Below are 22,685 nucleotides of genomic sequence, written 5' to 3'. Positions count from 1 at the left end.
AGGTCTTCCAGCAGATTTGCCATCGCTGGGGGACTCCGGATGTGGATCTCATGGCTTCCAGGATGAACAACAAGGTTCCTCAGTTCCTTGCTCGGTCCCTCGACCCACGGGCCCTCGGAGTGGACGCCCTGGTCCTGCCTTGGCGCCAATTCCGACTCCCGTACATTTTTCCTCCTCTTCCCCTACTACCGAGGGTCATCAAAAAGATCAGGGCAGAGGGGGTACCAGTGATTCTCGTCGCACCAGACTGGCCGCGTCGGGCATGGTACGCCGAAATGGTTCAGCTGGTAACCGACGTCCCTTGGCGTCTTCCAGATCGCGCGGATCTTCTTTCACAGGGCCCAATTTACCATCAGAACTCAGGGGCCCTGTCTTTGACGGCCTGGCTGTTGAGTCCTGGATTCTAGGCCAAGCGGGTTTCTCTCCCAGGGTGTCCTCCACCATGATCAGAGCTAGGAAACCTGTTTCCATGCGTGCTTATCACCGTACCTGGCGAATTTTTTTCTCATGGTGCGAGGCACAGGGACGGTCCCCTCTAGTGTTTTCTGTTCCTTCCATACTGGAGTTTCTTCAGTCCGGACTAGAGTCGGGACTTGCCCTTAGCTCCCTAAAGGGTCAGGTTTCGGCATTGTCAGTTCTTTTCCAGCGGAAGATTGCCAATAGGTTGCCGGTGAAAACTTTTTTCCAGGGAGTCTCCCGTGTGGCGCCTCCCTACAGGTCACCCTTAGATCCGTGGGATCTCAACTTAGTTCTCGGAGCACTTCAGGAGGCTCCCTTCGAACCGCTGCAGGACGTTTCCTTAACCCTCCTTTCTTGGAAGGTAGTCTTCCTGGTGGCCGTCACGTCCATCAGACGGGTCTCGGAGTTGGCTGCGCTCTCTTGCCGCCCTCCCTTCCTAATTTTTCATCCGGACAAGGCGGTATTGAGGACCTCTCCCACCTTTTTGCCCAAGGTCGTCTCCTCTTTCCACCTAAATGAGGAGATTGTTTTACCTTCGTTCTGCCCGACACCTGTCCATCGCATCGAGAAGGCTCTACACACTCTTGATGTGGTGAGAGCTCTTCGTCGGTACGTCTCGAGGACGGCTCCCTTTCGTACGTCAGACGTCCTGTTCGTACTTCCAGAGGGGCCCAGGAGGGGTTCTCCTGCTTCAAAAGCCACTCTGGCAAAATGGATTCGGTCAGCCATTCAAGAATCCTATCGTGTCAAGGGTGTGCCTATCCCAGCTGGGATCAAGGCTCATTCTACTCGGTCGGTGGGCGCCTCGTGGGCCATTCGGCATCAGGCGTCGGCACAACAGGTCTGCAAGGCTGCGACGTGGTCCAGTTTGCACACCTTTACCAAGCATTACCACATTCATTCTATTTCTTCCGCAGACGCCGCCCTTGGCAGGCGTATTCTGCAAGCGGCAGTTCCTTAAGCCGTAAGCCAGTGGTACATGGGGTATTAGCATATTGCTCCCCACCCAGGGACTGCTTTTGTACGTCCCATGGTCCTGTGTCCCCCAATGAGGCGTAGGAGAAAAGGAGATTTTTGTTTACTTACCGTAAAATCTTTTTCTCCGAGCCATTCATTGGGGGACACAGCACCCACCCTGTTAGCCTGTTTTGGCTTGTTGTTACTTCTTGGTTTTGACATAGTTGTCTTTGTTCATGCTCCTACTGCTTTACTACCGAACTGGTTGAAATTGTATCCAGTGATGGGGTGTATACTGCAGAGGAGGAGTTAATCTTTCTGTCTACTTAGTGTCCTCCTAGTGGCAGCAAGCATACACCCATGGTCCTGTGTCCCCCAATGAATGGCTCGGAGAAAAAGATTTTACGGTAAGTAAACAAAAATCTCCTTTTTGTTTCCCTTTTCTGCATGTAAAAGTCCCATTTAATTTGCTGAATTATTAATACTGTCTGACTCAGAGACCCAATATAACTGCTGCAGGTCTCCCAATATAATGCCTTGGCGGTGTCTGCCATATTCTGGGTGGCTTACGCTATACCACTTAGATTATAGTCACGTCGTCTTTGGCGTATGTGCACACTAATCCTCTTCAAGGCAGGCAAACGGGCTGAGTTTTTCAGGAGGAAAATGCTTCAGGAAACTGCAGTGGTTTTTCATTTTTGGAGTTGCTTCCTTAGCACTAATTCAATTTTTTTTCCCCTTACGTGCTCTTCTGCATCATTTTGGGGCTTTTTTTTCTTTAATCCATTCTACAATGCAGTAACTGATTATTTTTTTTCATGCAATTTCCCCCCCTGAAAAAAATATACATTTAATATTTTACACCACTCAGATATTTTGGCTTTTGGGTAAAATTTATGGAAAATTTAAAACGTTCACACCACAGAGATATTTTATTATGGAAGTAGGGCATTTAAGTAGAAGCATGCAATGGTGATATCGTCATCTCAAACATTTTATTGAAACAAAAGCCAACAGAGGTGGGTATAGCCCCCCCCCCCCCCCCCCAAAAAAAAAAATGTCAGTCTCAAATTTTCATGTCTCCTTGAACATCAGTTACAGCTTGACGACGTCTGATGTTCACAAATTGAGTTATCTGCTGTGGCATCTCATGCTTCTTGGAGGGCGGCACTCAGGACATTGAGGTTCTGGGGTACAGAGTTACGAGCCTCTATATGGAGATTCAGCCGATCCCATAGCTTTTCTATGGGCTTCAGGTCTGGTGGAAGTGCAGACCACTTCATTTGAGGAATGCCAGTCTCCAGCAGTGGTTCCCTAATGATGCGACCTCAAGCTGGAGCATTGTTGTCTATGAAGATAAAATTAGGCCTGTGTTGTTCATGCGGAGGCACAATGACTGCATTAATGTTATTCCACTAGTAGAGGCTTTTTTTGAAAAAATGTGTGGTCAATTTAAGGAGTGCTATGGCTATAGTCACACTGCAATGGATTAGTGGTAAACAAACCTTTTATTAAACCACTACATGTTTTGGCAGCGGACCGCTACCTTCCTCAGGTGGATTTACAGTGTAGGAAGTGACACATTAAATAGGGGTAGTAACCAATAGGATGGAAGCATGCAATGATTTTGATTAACCCTTTGTATACCAGCAGTCAGCTGTCTGAAATGCCGTCAGCAGCAGACTACGCTCCACACATCCCGTCATACTAGGTAATGCGCATTAACAACACCTGGCTCCCCCACCTATCAGCAGTTCTAAGCTTCAGCTCTGCTTGGATGTATGGTATGTCTCTATTCACTACAGATGTGGGCAAAATTGTGGGCACCCTTCTGTTAAAATAAGAAAAACACGCAAAGGTCACTGAAGTGACTTGGAACTGAGAAGTAATTTTCTATTTAAATTAACTGAGTAAAAAAAAACAGATGTTGAGTTGGAATTGTGATTCAACAGAAACATTTAAAAAACTCATGACAATGGCCTGGACTCTTACTAAATATTTAGTTGCATAACCTTTTGAGACAATCACAAGAGACAAAATTCCTGTAACGCTCTAAAGGACATGTGTCCCCAGGTATTCTGGCCTGCTCCTCGTAAGCAAACTGCTCCAGATGTGAAAGTGTCTTCTCCAGGTTTCAGCTCCTTCCACAGATGTTCAATAGGATTTAGATCAGGGCTCATAGAAGCCACTTCGGAAAAGTACGATGCTTTGCTTTTACCCATTCTTGGATCCTTTTAGCTGTATGTTTTGGGTCATTATCCTTTTGGAGAACCCATGATCAGCAACTCAGACCAAGCTTTCTGGCACTGGACAGCACGTCTCACTCCAGAATGCCTTGAGTCTTCAAATTTCATTGTACCCTGCGAATATTCAAGACACCATGTGCCAGATGCAGCAAAGCAGCCCCAAAACATAACTGGGTCTCCATGTTTCACAGTAGGTACAATGTTTTCTGAATGCTTGAACATCTGTGAACAGAGAGCTGATGTGACTTGCCAATATGAATTTATAAAATTCCAGTCTTGTTTTTTTATGATTTGCTTTCAACAGTGGTTTCCTTATGGGTTGTGTTCCATGAATTCCACTTTGGCCAAAACTGAAAAGAATGGTGTGATCTGACACTGATGTACATTGACCATGTTCACCTCTAACCACTTTGGAAGTTGTTTGGGGCTTTTTGGTTACCATTCATATTCAATTTGTCATCAATTTTCCTCTTGCGGCCACGTCCAGGGAGATATGCTACAGTCCCATGGACCTTTAAGCTTCTGAATAATATGTACAACTGTAGTAACAGGAACAGCATGCTGTTTGGAAATGGTCTTCTAGCCCTTACCTTTAACATGTTTTTCTATCATTTTCTTTGTAATCTCCTGAGGCAACACTTTCCTTAGCGTTTTTTGCTCAATGTTCAGTGTGGTACACACCATGATACTAAACAGCACAGTGACTACTTTTCACACTAAGGCCGGCGGATGCAATATGCTAATGACACTTGACTCCACATTAGAGGTTCACAGCACAGCTGCGGAGGAGAAATGTATTCCTCCATCTCCTCTACAGGAATCGCACTACACTTGTATGTCAAATTCTGATCGCACTACACTCATATCACCCAATTGCAGCAAGCTGTGTTTTTGTTTTCTTTCCTGACTGATCGTAATCCTATCAAGAAAAAAAAAAAACGCCACTGAGAACAGAAGCATAGGATTAAATTGGTACGAATGCAATCCCGATTTTTAATCTGATTGCTTTCGTCCGATTTAATCGCAAGTGGGAATTAGCCCTTATACTAGGACAGTGAAAGTGGTCATAATGACCCCTTGCCTTTATCTTTCTTCAATAATTTATTCATTTATTCATTTTTTTACTATTTTCTTCCAAGAACTTTTTTTTGTTCTCTTTACAATATGTATTGCAAGCTACAAAATACATATTTTCAGTTAAATTATTGTCTTTGATTGCCAGCTCTGGCTTCATAGATCCAGAGAAGGGTGGAGATGGCAGGAAAACAAGCAGGTGGGAAGGTGTATATGAATGATGGCTGTGCTATGAAGCACCAAACGCCTGTCCTTGGGTCTAACAGTCATCCTGTGCTGACAGTCCCTTTAATGAACTGTTCCCTTGTGTCTAGACAACTTTTTAAACGCGCAACTATTTTTGTTCATGAGTTACAGAAATAGCCATGGTTTCACATTCCTCGTTCATTACAATGGAGGGAGCCAAATCAGGCACAATTTACTTTTTCTCTAGATGACTGAACAGAACAGGGGGCTCGAGATCAAGAGGCAGCACAGAATAACATTGCAGGGGGCAGGTTGTGCTTCTGTCCCAAATAATCCAGTAAAAGTTTTTTTCCCTTTCTCAGTATTGGTACTCCGTATACAACTAGCAGGAAGGTGTCCGCACGGTATTCAGTGAGCCGTCACCGTGCACAGAATCCCGTTCACTGACGAGCAGACGGGAAATAGAGAAGTTCAAGTATATTTTATTTGAGGTGGGAGATGTACCACAATACATTATTGCCAAAAATTCACTGGTACAAAAAAAATGAATAAATTGTTTTTTGACATCACTATAAATTAGTTTTACAGTACTCAGTAAATTCAGAACTTCAGCTCGCATTTTTCATTTCATTCTTTGTAGGTAAAAATTGCGCCAGTATTAGAAATTCCTGAAGAAGGTAAGGCATGGGCTGCAACAAGAGGTAGCTGGGCCATCAGGGGATTTCCATTTCTCTCTCAATACCCACATATTTCAGAGCGTCGGCTTGGCTATATCTACAATGAAAAGAAGAAACCTTGTAATATCCACAGTTTCTAGCATATTAGCATGTATCGCAATAAAAGTCTCAATATGACACAAAAAGGAACGCTACGTTCTAATTCCAAAACAGATTAACCTTATTTCTCTTTAGGAAGAATCATTTCCAGTTTCTAAAATTGCTGCATGATGGAGGCTTAGGGCTTATGTACTTGGGCACCGAACCTGTATGGCAGTCATGGGAGACTGGAAGGCTCCTTAAAGGGAATCTGTCACCTCATTTTTCACCGCCATTAGGGGCTTACCTACAGCATTCTGTAATGCTGTAGATAAGCCCCTCGATGTAACCTGAAAGATGAGAAAAAGAGGTTAGATTATACTACCCAGGGGCAGTCCCGGTCCGGTCCGATGGGGTCTGGTGCCTCCCATCTTCATGTGATGACGTCGCGGCTCCTGCGCAGGCGTATTTCTCTGCCCTGCTGAGAGCAGATCAAAGTACTGCAGTGCGCAGGCGCCGGGAAAGCTCAGAGAGGCCCTGTGCACTGCAGTACTTTGCTCTGCCCTCAGCAGGGCAGAGAAATACGCCTGCGCAGGAGCCGCAACACGAAGCAAGGAAGAGGATGTCATCATATGAAGATGGGAGGCGCCGGACCGCGACGCAGATCGGACCGGACTGGGACCACCCCTGGGGTGAGTATAATCTAACTTGCTTTTCTTATAATTTCAGGTTACATCGGGGGCTTATTAACAGCATGACAAAATGCTGTAGATAAGCCCCTGATGGTGGTGGCCGCAGCTTATATGCGAAAAGTGAGGTGACACATTCCCTTTAACAAAAAGTCCTACAGGCTCTGGCATATTGCAGATAGATGGAGGTATTCATCCATCACAGCAATGCTTCTGAAAAGAGTACGTCTGCACATACAGTGGGTACGGAAAGTATTCAGCCAGTTTAAATTTTTTCACTCTTTGTTTCATTGCAGCCATTTGATAAATTCCAAAAAGTTCATTTTTTTCACATTAATGTACACTCTGCACCCCATCTTGACTGAAAAAAAAACCAAAATGTAGAAATTTTTGCAAATGTATTAAAAAAGAAAAACTGATATCACATGGTCATAAGTATTCAGACCCTTTGCTCAGACACTCATATTTAAGTCACATGCTGTCCATTTCCTTGAGATGGTTCTACTCCTTCATTGGAGTCCAGCTGTGTTTAATTAAACTGATGGTGTGTGCCTTTCCAAATCAAGTCCTGTCTATATAAGACCTCACAAGTGCACGACAGACCAAATGAGAATCATGAGGTCAAAGAAACTTGCCAAGGAGCTCAGACAGAACTGTGGCAAGGCACAGATCTGGCCAAGGTTCCTAAGAGCACAGTGGCCTCCATGATCCTTAAATGGAAGAAGTTTGGGACCACCAGAAGTCTTCCTAGACCTGGCCGTCCAGCCAAACTGAGCAATCGTGAGAGAAGAGCCTTGGTGAGAGAGGTAAAGAAGAACCCAAAATCACTGTGGACGAGCTCCAGTAAGGCCGGTTTCACACGTCAGTGGCTCCGGTACGTGAGGTGACAGTTTCCTCCCGTACCGGAGACACTGACACACGTAGACCCATAAAAATCAATGCATCTGTTCAGATGTCATTGATTTTGTGCGGACCGTGTGCGGACCGTGTCTCCGTGTGCCAAACACGGAGACATGTCAGTGTTCGTGGGAGCGCACGGATTACACGGACCCAATAGAGTCAATGGGTCCGTGTAAAACACGGACCTCACACGGACATTCTCCGTCTGGGGTCCGTGTGGCGTGCCGGAGACAGCGCTACAGTAAGCGCTGTCCCCCCCCACATGGTGCTGAAGCCGCCATTCATATGTTCCCTGTAGCAGCGTTTGCTACAGAGAAAATATGAATGATAGTGTTTAAAATAAAGATCCATGTGTCCGCCGCCCCCCCACCCCCTGTGCGCCCCCCCCGCTGGTCAGAAAATACTCACCCGGATCCCCCGTCGGCTGTCACTCCTTCCTGGTCTGGCCGCGGCTTCTCTACTGTATGCGGCCGATTACACTCATGAATATGTGGCTCCACCTCCAATAGGGGCGGAGCCGCCTATTCATGAGTGTAAATGAGCGGCCCCACGTGACCGCATACAGTAAGCCGCGGCCAGACCAGGAAGGAGCGACTGCCGACGGGGGATCCGGGTGAGTATTTTCTGACCAGCGGGGGGGGGGGGCGCACAGGGGGTGGGGGGGCGGCGGACACATGGATCTTTATTTTAAACACTATTCTTCATATTTTCCCTGCAGCAAACGTTGCTGCAGGGATGATATGAATCGCAGCTTCAGCACCATGCAGAGTGGGTACCACACGCTCCGTGTGGTACCCACTCGCCATACGGGCGGCACACGTGTGCCGCAGGTATGGCCTCCGTGAGTTCCCAGGCACACGGACACGGATAACTCCGGTACCGATTTATTCCGGTACCGGAATTATCTGGACGTGTGGGACAGCCCTAATGCAGTAGGGAGAAAGTTCCACAAAGTCAACTATCACTGCAGCCCTCCACCAGTCAGGCCTTTATGGCAGAGTGCTCGACGGAAGCCTCTCCTCAGTGCAAGACATATGAAAGGCCGCATCGAGTTTGCTTAAAAAAAAAAAGCACATGAAGGACTCCCAGACTATGAGAAATAAGATTCTCTGGTCTGATGAGACGAAGATAGACCTTTTTGGTGATAATTCTAAGCGATATGTGTGGAGAAAACCAGCCTCTGCTCATCACCTGCCCAATACAATCCCAACAGTGAAACATGGTGGTGGCAGCATCATGCTGTGAGGGTATTTTTCAGCTGCAAGGACAGAACGACTGGTTGTCATTGACGAAAACATGAATGCGGCCAAGTACAGAGATATCCTGGATGAAAACCTCTTCCAGAGTGAACTAGACCTCAGACTTGGCCGAACGTTCACCTTCCAACAAGACAATGACCCTAAGCACACAGCTAAAATACCAAAGGAGTGGCTTCAGAACAACTCTGTGACCATTACTGACTGGCCCAGCCTGAGCCCTGACCTATACCCAATTGAGCATCTCTGGAGAGACCTGAAAATGGCTGTCCACCAACGTTCACCATCCAACCTGACGGAACTGGAGAGGATCTGCAAGGAAGAATGGCAGAGGATCCCCAAATCCAGGTGTGAAAAACTTGCTGCATCATTCCCAAGAAGACTCATGGCTGTACTAGCTCAAAAGGATGCTTCTACTCGATACTGAGCAAAGGGTCTGAATACTTATGACCATGTGATATTTCAGTTTATCTTTTTTAATACATTTGCAAAAATTACTACATTTCTGTTTTTTTCTGTCAAGATGGGGAGGAGAGTGAACATTAATGAGAAAAAAAATGAACTTTTTTTAAATTTGCCAAATGGTTGCAATGAAGCAAAGTGAAAAATTTAAAGGGGTCTGAATACTTACGTACCCACTGTATGAAGCCGAATGGAGTATGCCATTTCTTCTGCTTCATTTGTATGAAATTTAACAGAAAAAAAAAACTCAGGATGTAGTAGTCCAAAAAAAAAAAGCTGGGATAGGATACAGGCAGGGCCGTATATGTAGGGTAGGTGCCTAGGGCAGCAGGTTGCGAAAGGCGGCGCCAGTAAGGAAAAGTAAATAAATATATATTTTAATTTATTTGCCTCCTCTTCTCTGATGGACAAATTGTCAATGCTGCAGTTTTAATTTGGGGGATGGAAGGGTGAAGGTGGTGGAGGTACAAGACGTGAGCGCTGCATGGGCAGAGGAGCAGTAATCAAATCCCTGCCTGGACCGAAGACTATGAAACCTAAAAGTTAAGTTAAAACCTAAAGTTAAAACCTGTTATTACATCATGCCCATCTGACTCGAATGGGAGGAGCCATCCTAGAGACTGCAGGAAGAAGTGTATTCTAAGGCAGGAAGCAGCAACAGCTGGAGAAGAAGGGGCACTGGTGATATGTGGTGCCCAGCCCTGCCCCCACAAGTAATGTCACTTCTGCCCAATACCAGCGAGAGAGCGCACTGTCGCTGTGCGAGAGGAATCTACTGAGCATCCGTCAGAGTTCATACCTTGAGTATTTGGTCAGTATTTTACATCAGTATTTGTAAGCCAAAACCAGGAGTGGAACAATCAGAGGAAATGTATAATAGAAACATATGCACCACTTCTGCATTTATCACCGATTCCTGATTTTGGCTTACAAATACTGACCAAATACTGAATGTGTGAACTTGGCCTTAGTCTGACTTACCAGTCGGGGGCGTGACCACTGAAAGTGCTGGGGCAGCATCAATGCCAAATAAGGCCCAGGATACAGGGCATACACAGGATTGATGTGCCTGTAGGGCAGTCTTGGTGTAGTTCCACATAAAACAAAACTGTTACAGCCATGTGCAGGAGCCAACTGAGCAGTGCACAATATCAAAGGATTTTGCACTACTAGAACAACCCCTTCTCATTCCCCGCGCTTGGCCCCGATAAAATAAAAGCCTATACTCGCCTCCCGGGCTGTCATGAGAATGTATGACACGCGACCCCGGCACCCAATCAGCGCTGGCGTCACTGTCTGCGCCTTCTGTCGAATTGAACATGAAAAGGAAGCCAGTAATGCTGCTGCTCTTTGACTTCCTCTCCGTGTTCAATTTGTCCGAAGGCAGAGACCGGCACCGCGAGTGCCAACACCACAGGAAGGCAACTATAGGCTTTTTTATTTAATCAGGATCAAGCGTTAGGAAGCACAAGTTGTTGTCTTGGTTGTGGACAACTACTTTAACCCCATCACACCATGGCCATTTTCTGTTTTGTTTTTTTTTTTGTTGTTTTTTTTTTTATATCCCCTACTTCCAAGAGCCATAAATTTATTTTATAGTTGTACTTTTGAATAGCACCATTAATTTTTACCACACAGTGTAATGGAAAAAAACGGGACAAAAAATTCCAAGTGCGGTGAAATAGCAAAAAAGTGCAATTCCACAATTTTTTTTTTGTATTTAACATGATCACTAGATGGGAAAATCTGGCAATATGATTCCCCAGGTCCATATGAGCACGCAGATAGCAATCATGTATAGTTTATTTTTTACTTAAGTAGTGAAAAAAAAAATCCGACATTTGCAAGAAAATTTTTTTTTTCCTTTTGCCACGATTTTCAGAAACCCTTAGTGGTTTTATTTTTTGGGGATCTGGGGCTGGGTGATGGCTTGATTTTTGCACCATGAACTGACGTTTTTATTTATACCATTTTGGGATGGATACGATGTTTTGATTGCTTCTTATTGTATTTTATTGCAATATTGCGGCAGCAAAAATTTTTTGCCAATCTGATTAATTTACTTTATACTTTTATAGATCAGACATTTTTGAAAGCAGCAATATCAAATGCGTATTTTTTTGTTTTTATTTTCAATGTGGCAAAATGGGGGTGAGTTGAAATGTTTTATTTTTCTTCATATTTAAAAAAATATATATATTTTTTTTCACTTTAATAGTTCCTTTAGGAGACTTAAAGCTGCGATCGTCCGATCGCCTGTGCTATACATAGCAGAGCTTCAGCACAAGCCCACGCTCACAGGAGTGTCACAATCACAGGCACAGGGGTCTTCTGCAGACCCCAAGCTGTCATGACAACCAGATAACCGATGGGCAGCTGGAATAACGCACTTCCAGCCGATGTAGGTTAAATCACTGTCAGAGATTGACAGCGGGATCTAACTGTTTAACAGCCACAGGTGGAGCTCTGATCCACCCACAGCTGTTAAAGGCACATGACACAGCTGATTAAAATCAGTCATCATGTGGTCAGCGATGAAGCCCGCATCAACGTCAGGGACACGACATGAATTATGTATACATTATATGTCGTTAAGAGGTTAAAGAGAATGCGTCTCTATTTTTACCTTTGCATTAATAATTACAGAATTAATTTTTAATAGAAATTGGCATGTACCGTTTTAACATGTATGTATTTATTTTTTTCTGCAGCCTCTGGGGGTTGCCATTTTTATTTGCTGATGTGCAAGTCTATGAGTATCACACTTACACACCGCAAATATGGCAGCCGGGCTCTGAACTACAATTTCCTCCCATCACTGCTCACAGTGTTCTGTGGTGAGCGCAGGTCATGCATTCCGGTATTGTACTACTAATGCGAGACTACGGAGCTGTTCTCACTGCTGGAAGAAGAAGTTACCGCCGCAGGGCTGCTCTGAACTGCTTCCGCTGAGCAGTTAGATCTGTTTCTCTCTCTTTCTGGAAGTATAATGTGGGTGCCACGCAGTATACTGATGCAGGAGTGTGGTGTGGGGCTATATTATAGGGTCTCACATCATACTCCTTTAAAGTTTAAGGTGTTGAGGATGATTACAGAAGATCAACTCGCCACTCTACTCTCAAGATCGCATCTCACCACCTGTGCACTTGACCCGCTCCCATCCCACCTCATCCCAAACCTCACCACAATCTTCATCCCAACCCTAACCCATCTCTTCAACCTATCACTAACAACTGGTGTTTTCCCCTCAAGCTTTAAACATGCCTCCATCACACCTATCCTCAAAAAGCCCTCTTTTGACCCATCCTCTGTATCTAGCTATCGCCCTATATCACTTCTCCCCTATGCCTCAAAACTACTGGAACAACACGTCTACCTTGAACTGTCCTCCCATCTCTCTTCTTGCTCCCTCTTTGACCGCTTACAATCTGGCTTCCGGTCACACCATTCCACTGAAACTGCGCTAACTAAGGTCACCAATGACCTCTTAACCGCCAAGAGCAAGCGACACTACTCTGTTCTCCTCCTCCTCGACCTGTCGGCTGCCTTTGACACAGTGGACCATTCCCTATTATTACAGACCCTCTCATCCCTTGGCATCACAGACTTGGCCCTATCCTGGATCTCATCATACCTAACAGACCGGACATTCAGCGTCTCCCACTCACACACCGCCTCCTCACCTCGCCCCCTATCTGTCGGAGTCCCGCAAGGTTCAGTCCTTGGGCCCCTGCTCTTCTCCATTTACACCTTTGGCCTGGGACAGCTCATAGAATCTCATGGCTTTCAGTATCACCTCTATGCTGATGACACACAGATCTACATCTCTGGACCAGATATCACCTCCCTACTAACCAGAATCCCTCAATGTCTGTCCACTATTTCATCCTTCTTCTCCGCTAAATTTCTGAAACTTAACATGGACAAAACAGAATTCATCATCTTTCCCCCATCTCACGTGACCCCCCCAACGAACCTATCCATTACAGTAAATGGCTGCCCACTCTCCCCAGTCCCACAAGCTCGCTGCCTCGGGGTTATCCTTGACGCTGATCTCTCCTTCAAACCACATATCCAAGCCCTTTCCACTTCCTGCCGACTTCAACTCAAAAATATTGCACGAATCCGTTCATTCCTCAACCAAGAATCTGCAAAAACCCTAGTCCATGCCCTCATCATCTCTCGCCTTGACTACTGCAACCTCCTGCTCTGTGGCCTCCCCTCAAACACTCTCGCACCCCTCCAATCTATTCTAAACTCTGCTGCCCGACTAATCCACCTGTCCCCCCGCTATTCTCCGGCCTCTCCCCTCTGTCAATCCCTTCACTGGCTCCCCATTGCCCAGAGACTCCAGTACAAAACCCTAACCATGACGTACAAAGCCATCCACAACCTGTCTCCTCCTTACATCTGTGACCTCATCTCCCGGTACTTTCCTACACGCAACCTCCGATCCTCACAAGATCTCCTTCTCTACTCCCCTCTTATCTCCTCTTCCCACAATCGTATACAAGATTTCTCTCGCGTATCACCCCTACTCTGGAACCCTCTACCACAACACATCAGACTCTCGCCCACCATCGAAACCTTCAAAAAGAATCTGAAGACCCACCTCTTCCGACAAGCCTACAACCTGCAGTAACCACCGATCGACCAAACCACTGCATGACCAGCTCTACCCTCACCTACTGTATCCTCACCCATCCCTTGTAGATTGTGAGCCTTCGCGGGCAGGGTCCTCTCTCCTACTGTACCAGTTATGACTTGTATTGTTCAAGATTATTGTACTTGTTTTTATTATGTATACCCCTCCTCACTTGTAAAGCGCCATGGAATAAATGGCGCTATAACAATAAATAATAATAATAATAATAACAATATATTATAAGGAGATATTTTGTGTGGGCAGAAAAGTGCATTACCATGTGAAGGTACTCTTACCATCATGGGTCCAAAAAGAGTGTACTATATTACTTATTGGACACTTTGGATCGGTATAGAACTACAAGAATTGTGTATTGATGAGGAACGTCTGTGTATTACTTTATGCAGAAACAAGATGTGGAGAAGTAATCAAGGTGGTCAGGGCAGGATGAATTAGAAATGGGAAAATAAAATTTGATGAGAGAACATCGACCTGTTAATCACTGGATTTGTTTTTACAGTATATGCAAGGTCTGCAGAGCGCCTGTGTACAAATGGTATCCATCACTATGGAGGCGATATTAGAGTTACATAGGACTGCAGGTGACATCTTTGGCATTTGCAAAAAGGATAATGTGTAGTGATGAGCGAGTGTACTCGTTGTTCGGGTTTTCCCGAGCACGCTCGGGTGACCTCCGAGTATTTATGACTGCTCGGAGATTTAGTTTTCATCTTGGCAGCAGCATGATTTACAGCTATTAGCCAGCTTAACCCCTTTACCCCCAAGGGTTCTTTGCACGTTAATGACCAGGCCAATTTTTACAATTCTGACCACTGTCCCTTTATGAGGTTATAACTCTGGAACGTTTCAACGGATCCTAGTGATTCTGACACTGTTTTCTCATGACATATTTTACTTCATTATAGTGGTAGCATTTCCTTGATATTACCTGCGTTTATTTGTGAAAAAAACGGAAATTTGGCGAAAATTTTGAAAATTTAGCAATTTTCCAACTTTGAATTTTTATACAATTAAATCACAGTGATATGTCACACAAAATACTTAATAAGTAACATTTCCCACATATCTACTTTACATCAGCACAATTTTGGAACCAAAATTTTTTTTTTGTTAGGGAGTTAAAAGGTGTTAAAAGTTAAGGGTTAAAAGTTGACCAGCAATTTCTCATTTTTACAACACCATAAATACCCAAGTGTGACACCATTCTAAAAACTGCACCCCTCAAGGTGCTCAAAACCACATTCATGAAGTTTATTAACCCTTCAGGTGTTTCACAGGAATTTTTGGAATGTTTAAATAAAAATGAACATTTTTTAATTTTTTTTTCACACAAAATTTACTTCATCTCCAATTTGTTCTATTTTACAAAGGGTAACAGGGGAAAATGGACCCCAAAAGTTGTTGCCCAATTTGTCCTGAGTACGCCGATACCCAATATGTGGGGGTAAACCACTGTTTGGGAGCATAGCAGAGCTCGGAAGGGAAGGAGCGCCGTTTGACTTTTCAATGCAAAATTGACTGGAATTGAGATGGGACGCCATGTTGCGTTTGGAGAGCCACTGATGTGCCTAAACATTGAAACCCCCAACAAGTGACACCATTTTGGAAAGTAGACCCCCTACGGAACTCATCTAGATGTGTTGTTAGAGCTTTTAACCCCCAAGTGTTTCACTACAGTTTATAACGCAGAGCCGTGAAAATAAAAATTCTTTTTTTTCCCCACAAAAATTCTTTTTTAGCCCCCAGTTTTGTATTTTCCCAAGTGTAACAGGGGAAATTGGACCCCAAAAGTTGTTGTCCAATTTGTCCTGAGTACGCTGATACCCCATATGTTGGGGTAAACCCCTGTTTGTGTGCACGGGAGAGCTCTGAAGGGAAGGAGCACTGTTTTACTTTTTCAACGCAGAATTGGCTGGAATTGAGATCGGACGCAATGTCGCATTTGGAGAGACCCTGATGTGCCTAAACAGTGGAAACCCCCAATTATAACTGAAACCCTAATCCAAACACACCCCTAACCCTAATCTCAACTGTAACCCTAACCACACCCCTAACTCTGACACACCCCTAACCCTAATCCCAATCCTATTCCCAACTGTAAATGTAATCCAAACCCTAACCATAACTTTAGCCCCAACCCTAATTTTATCCCCAACCCTAACTTTAGCCCCAACCCTAACCCTAACTGTAGCCCTAACCCTAGCCCTAACCCTAACGGGAAAATGGAAATAAATACATTTTTTTTTAATTTTTTAATTTTTCGTAACTAAGGGGGTGATGAAGGGGGGGGGGGTTGATTTACTATTTATAGCGGGTTTTCTAGCGGATTTTTATGATTGGCAGCCGTCACACACTAAAAGACGCTTTTTATAGCAAAAAATGTTTTTTGCGTTACCACATTTTGAGTGCTATAATTTTTCAATATTTTGGTCCACAGAGTCATGTGAGGTCTTGTTTTTTGCGGGACGAGTTGACGTTTTTATTGGTAACATTTTCGGGCACGTGACATTTTTTGATCGCTTTTTATTCCGATTTTTGTGAGGCAGAATGACCAAAAACCAGCTATTCATGAATTTCTTTTGGGGGAGGCGTTTATACCGTTCCGCGTTTGGTAAAATGGATAAAGCAGTTTTATTCTTCGGGTCAGTACGATTACAGCAATATTTATATCTTTTTTTATGTTTTGGCGCTTTTATACGATAAAAACTATTTCATAGAAAAAATAATTATTTTTGCATCGCTTTATTCTGAGGACTATAACTTTTTATTTTTTCGCTGATTATGCTGTATGGCGGCTAGTTTTTTGCGGGATAAGATGACGTTTTCAGCAATACCATGGTTATTTAGATCCGTCTTTTTCATCGCATGTTATTCCACTTTTTGTTCGGCGGTATGATAATAAAGCGTTGTTTTTTGCCTTTTTTTTTTTTTACGGTGTTCACTGAAGGGGTTAACTAGTGGGACAGTTTTATAGGTCGGGTCGTTACGGACGCGGCAATACTAAATATGTGTACTTTTATTGTTTTTTATTATTATTTAGCTAAAGGAATGTATTTATTGGAACAATATTTTTTCTTATTATTATTATTTAAGAATTTTTTTTTATTATTTTTTTTTTACACATGTAATTTTTTTCTTCTACATTTTTACTTTGCCCCAGGGGAGGACATCACAGTAAAGTGACAGATCGCCGATCTGACTCTTTGCAGTGCACGGTGTCAGATCGGCGATCACACAGCACAGCAGGGAGGCTTCCCGGCGCCTGCTCTGTGCAGGCGCTGTGAAGCCACCTCCCTGCAGGACCCGGATGCAGCCCCGCGGCCATTTTGGACCTGGGGACTGCAGGGAGGAGACGCTCGGTACAAGGTGAGCACATCGCCTTGTACCGATCGTCTCAGGGAAGCATGCAGGGAGCCCCCTCCCTGCGCGAAGCTTCCCTATACCGCCGGCACACTGCGATCATGTTTGATCGCAGTGTGCCGGGGGTTAATGTGCCGGGGGCGGTCCGTGACCGCTCCTGGCACATAGTGCCGGATGTCAGCTGCGATAGTCAGCTGACACCCGGCCGCGCTCCCCCCGTGAGCGCGGCCGATCGCGCTGGACGTACTATTCCGTCCTTGGGAAGTAGGGCCCACCCCACATGGACGGAATAGTACGTCCGATGACAGAAAGGGGTTAATTACATGTGGGGGTTCCCTAGCAACCAGGCAACCCCAACATGTACTCAGTCTGGCTAATAGCTGTAAATCATTCAGCTGCCGTGATGTAAACTAAATCTCCGAGCAGTCAAATACTCAGAGAGGTCATCCAAGTGTGCTCATGAAAACCCAAACAACGAGTATACTCGCTCATCACTAATAATGTGCCTTTAATTTTGCTAATATGTAAGGAGGGGTCTGGTGTCACTACAAGCAACAGGAAACCTATTGTTACACTTTCCAGTAAGGGTACTGTCACACAGTGGCACTTTGATCGCTACGACGGTACGATCCGCGACGTTCTAGCGATATCGTTACGATATCGCTGTGTCTGACACGCAGCAGCGATCAGGGATCCTGCTGAGAATCGTACGTCGTAGCAGATCGTTTGGAACTTTCTTTCGTCGCTGGATCTCCCGCTGACATCGCTGGATCGTTGTGTGTGACACCGATCCAGCGATGTGTTCGCTTGTAACCAGGGTAAATATCGGGTTACTAAGCGCAGGGCCGCGCTTAGTAACCCGATGTTTACCGTGGTTACCAGCGTAAAAGTAAAAAAAACAAACAGTACATACTCACATTCCGGTGTCTGTCCCCCGGCGTTCTGCTTCTCTGCACTGTGAGCGCCGGCCGGCCGGAAAGCGAGCACAGCGGTGACGTCACCGCTGTGCTTTCCGGCTGGCACAGACACAGTGCAGAGAAGCAGAATGCCGGGGGACAGACACCGGAATGTAAGTATGTACTGTTTGTTTTTTTTTACGTTTACGCTGGTAACCATGGTAAACATCGGGCCGCGCTTAGTAACCCGATGTTTACCCTGGTTACCCGGGGACTTCGGCATCGTTGGTCGCTGGAGAGCTGACTGTGTGACAGCTCCCCAGCGACCACACAATCACTTACCAACGATCACGGCCAGGTCGTATCGCTGGTCGTGATCGTTGGTAAATCGTTTAGTGTGACAGTACCCTAACACTGGGTTTGCAAACGTATGAACAACAGGCCGAGCACCAGCAGAATGTGAGGAGCTGCCATCCTGAAGAATCAACCATGTTTGACCCATTAATTACCCAATAAATCATGATAATTATTAGAGCATCACACCAACCTGTAATCAAAGAAGAGTTCTTCACCCGTCTGGATGGCTCTCTTAGCAAATATGCCTATTCTATGGTCTCCATTCACCATCATTACTGCAACAAAGAAGGTTCCTAGGTCAGGCGCCATCCCAATACACAACTGCATCACTCCCCCATGTTAGATTTTGTGGTCCTTGTGGAATTACCATATTGAATACATTACCTTTTGCATAGCAGTTTGGATTCACAGAGTGGTTTGCAAAACGAATTTTGTTGCCTTTGCGAGTTGCATCAACGACAAAATCTAAAAAAGATAAACAACAGTTATTGAAGGCAAACATCTGGAAATTGGGAGAAAGGGACATTTGGGCTACATTTTAGCTTCTTGGCAGTTTTAGTTACACTTATGGTATTTGCATGGTCAACTCTTGCTGTAATCAAACCCCCAATCAGCACAGTAGCTATGCAGTAAATCAGCCCTTGTACGAACAGTAAACAGGCATCTGTCAGGACAAGCTTTAATATGCCCTACTAGCAAGTGTACCAGCATTTAAAGGGAATCTGTCAGCAGGTTTTTGCTACCTCATCCAAGAGCAGTCTTATGTAGGAAAGAAAAGAGACCCTGAATCCAACAATGTATCATGTAGATTACTGGGTGCAGCCGTTCTCACACAAGCAGAGCTTTTAGATTTCGGAATGCAGCAGAGCTGAGGAAGCTAACCCCGCCCCCACTAATGTCTGTGTATACAATGGCTATAGACACCATACAAACATTACAGCAGGGGATCACAGCTGATTATCTCTATGAGATAAAGCATTTCCAGGTCTGTTTTTAGGCAATGTTTTACCTCAAAGAAAGAATCAGCTGTGCTCCCATGCTGTCCTGGCTATATAGCTTTATTTAACAAGTTAAGAGCCGTGGACGAAGCTCCGATCCTCCCACGGCTGTTAAGGCACATGATGGTTAATCATAGAGTATTTCCTTTTCCTCGTGGATGCAAATTTTTCAACAGCAGTCTTTAATTTATGACGCTAAAAGCATAAGAGACTTCAAATAAAAGTGCATTATTTCTATTGTACTCAAAGGGGAGGTCTACATTAAGGATAGTGGGCCCAGAGCTGTGTACAATACCTAAAATAACAACCTCAGCAAGTTCTTCCCTCCTCCCTGAGGCCAGCGCCAGCTCCCTGCAGAGGTGCGGTCAGGTAGCGCATGTCACCACTCTAGCCAGTCACTGAGCTCAATCCCCCAAGCTCAGCATAGACATGGCCCTCAGTGACTGGCTAGATCAGTGACGTGTAGTGTTGAGCATTCCGATACCGTATCGGCCGATACTTGCGGTATCGGAATTCCGATACCGAGATCCGATACTTTTGTGGTAGCGGGAATCGGAAGTTCCCAGTGTATGGTTCCCAGGGTCTGAAGGAGAGGAAACTCTCCTTCAGGCCCTGGGATCCATATCCATGTAAAAAATAAAGAATTAAAATAAAAAATATTGATATACTCACCTCTCCGGAGGCCCCTGGACATCACCGCTGGTAACCGGCAGCCTGCTTTGCTTAAAATGAGCGCGTTCAGCACCTTCCATGACGTCACGGCTTCTGATTGGTCGCGTGCCGCTCATGTGACCGCCACGCGACCAATCACAAGCCGTGACGTAATTCTCAGGTCCTAAATTCCTAGAATTCGGAATTTAGGACCTGAGAATGACGTCACGGCTTGTGATTGGTCGCGTGGCGGTCACATGAGCGCACGCAACCAATCAGAAGCCGTGACGTCATGGAAGGCCCTAACCGCGCTCATTTTAAGCAAAGAAGGCTGCCGGTTACCAGCAGTGATGTCCAGGGGCCTCCGGAGAGGTGAGTATATCAATATTTTTTATTTTAATTCTTTATTTTACACAGTAATATGGATCCCAGGGCCTGAAGGAGAGTTTCCTCTCCTTCAGACCCTGGGAACCATCAGGATACCTTCCGATACTTGGTGTCCCATTGACTTGTATTGGTATCGAGTATCGGTATCGGCGATATCCGATACTTTTCGGGTATCGTCTGATACTATCCGATACCGATACTTTCAAGTATCGGACGGTATCGCTCAGCACTAGTGACGTGTGCTGTTCACCTGACAGGACAGCTGTAGCCGAAACACTGAGAACTGGAGCAGCGACAAGCAGCCGGTGCTGGACCAAGGGAGGTAGTGTGCCTGCTGAGGTTATTCTACAAATGGTTATATATCTGTACGTTTATATTCTATGGTGTAAGATGTGATGTGGCAATTTTACAAATGGTCCTTTACATGCACATAGTAGCTATTAGACTTACCATTGTTCAAGTTAAAGAGGAAGCTGCACATGTATTTATCATACACTTTCCCTCTTCGATCTGCTTCATCCTGAGATATGATCTGAAAACAGATTAAACCACTTATTGACCAGCGTACACACCATCCAAGGTGCCTCCATAATCCCCTTTAATATCTAAAGGTACCTTCACACTAAGCGACTTTACAACGATAGCGATCCGTGACGTTGCAGCGTCCTGGATAGCGATATCGTTGTGTTTGGCACGCAGAAGCGATCAGGATCCCGCTGTGAGATCGCTGGTCGTTGCTGAAAGTCCAGAACTTTATTTTGTCGCTGGATCTCCCGCTGACATCGCTGGATCGGTGTGTGTGACACCGATCCAGCGATGTCTTTACTGGTAACCAGGGTAAACATCGGGTTACTAAGCGCAGGGCCGCGCTTAGTAACCCGATGTTTACCCTGGTTACCATTGTAAAAGTAAAAAAAAAAAAAACACATACTCACATTCCGGTGCCCGGCGTCCGCTTCCCTGCACTCCTCCTGCATCCTGTGTAAATGCCGGCCGTAAAGCAGAGCGGTGACGTCACCGCTCTGCTCTGTGGGAGATGCCGGAGATGTTCGGCGCTGACACAGGATGCAGGAGGAGTGCAGGGAAGCGGACGCCGGGCACCGGAATGTGAGTATGTGTTTTTTTTTTTTACAATGGTAACCAGGGTAAACATCGGGTTAGTAAGCGCGGCCCTGCGCTTAGTAACCCGATGTTTACCCTGGTTACCAGGGGACTTCGGCATCGTTGGTCGCTGGAGAGCCGTCTGTGTGACAGCTCTCCAGTAACCACACAACGACTAAACAGCGACGCTGCAGCGATCGGCATCGTTGTCTGTATCGCTGCAGCGTCACTTAGTGTGAAGGTACCTTAAGGCTAGGTATGATATTCTACAATGGCTTTAGACATAAAGGCCCAGCTAGGTCACTGGAAAGTGTGTCTAACCTAACAAACTTGATAAAATACGTATCCAGCTCAGAATAAAAACAGTACAAGATTTATGCAAGTATGTCGGGCACGGTCCCACAATGCAGTCATAAAACACGTCCATCTGGAGAGTGGAATAAGTAGACACGTTCAGCCCATCGTACATTGATTAGTAAGATGGGACAGGTTAATGACTCTGGTGCACACCGCCCGGGAGAGAAATGCTGGGTGTCCACTAGCTGGGCTCAGTCCTTCTCAGTTCTTATCCACATGCACATCACTTGACAAACGGTAAGGTTTTTAAAGGGAACCTGTCACCCCTAAAATCGAAGGTGAGCTAAGCCCACCGGCATCAGGGGCTTATCTACAGCATTCTGGAATGCTGTAGATAAGCCCCCGATGTATCCTGAAAGATGAGAAAAAGAGGTTAGATTATACTCACCCTGGGGCGGTCCCGCTGCGGACCGGTATGATGGGCATCGCGGACCGGTCCGGGGCCTTCCATCTTCTTACGATGACGTCCTCTTCTTGTCTTCATGCTGCAGCTCTGGTGCAGGTGTACTTTACCTGTCCTGTTGAGGGCAGAGCAAAGTACTGCAGTGCGCAGGCCTCTCTGACCTTTCCCGCTGCCTGCGCACTGCAGTACTTTGCTCTGTCCTCAACAGGACAGATAAAGTACACCTGCACCAGAGCTGCAGCATGAAGACAAGAAGAGGACGTCATCGTAAGAAGATGGAAGGCCCCGGACCGGTCCGCGATGCCCATCATACCGGTCCGCAGCGGGACCGCCCCAGGGTGAGTATAATCTAACCTCTTTTTCTCATCTTTCAGGATACATCGGGGGCTTATCTACAGCATTCCAGAAAGCTGTAGATAAGCCCCTGATGCCGGTGGGCTTAGCTCACCTTCGATTTTGGGGGCGACAGGTTCCCTTTAATATTAGAGTTAGGACTGTCCCAACTATGGTCACCGTGGATAGGCG

At 45.5% G+C, this 22,685-nt stretch overlaps 1 protein-coding gene across 4 annotated transcripts in view; it reads right to left on the bottom strand.

Moving 5' to 3' along the window:
* Positions 1–5,384: 5,384 nt before the first annotated feature.
* The window catches only part of EZH2 (enhancer of zeste 2 polycomb repressive complex 2 subunit), a 71,404-nt gene continuing 54,103 nt past the window's right edge, over positions 5,385–22,685 (bottom strand). For all 4 annotated transcript variants that reach the window (XM_077269116.1, XM_077269117.1, XM_077269114.1 and 1 more), the window contains exons 17-20: positions 20,750–20,831; positions 18,648–18,728; positions 18,454–18,538; positions 5,385–5,696 (exon numbers count right to left, since the gene is read on the bottom strand). In XM_077269116.1, coding sequence (XP_077125231.1) covers positions 5,636–5,696; positions 18,454–18,538; positions 18,648–18,728; positions 20,750–20,831 — 309 coding nt within the window. In that variant the 3' untranslated portion in view covers positions 5,385–5,635. The remainder of the gene's footprint in view (positions 5,697–18,453; positions 18,539–18,647; positions 18,729–20,749; positions 20,832–22,685) is intronic.

This window comes from Ranitomeya variabilis, chromosome 6 (assembly GCF_051348905.1).
Source record: "Ranitomeya variabilis isolate aRanVar5 chromosome 6, aRanVar5.hap1, whole genome shotgun sequence".
Classification (NCBI taxonomy): domain Eukaryota; kingdom Metazoa; phylum Chordata; class Amphibia; order Anura; family Dendrobatidae; genus Ranitomeya; species Ranitomeya variabilis.
The sequence above is the reverse complement of the archived record's forward strand: the minus strand, read 5'-3'. Positions and strand labels throughout refer to the sequence as shown.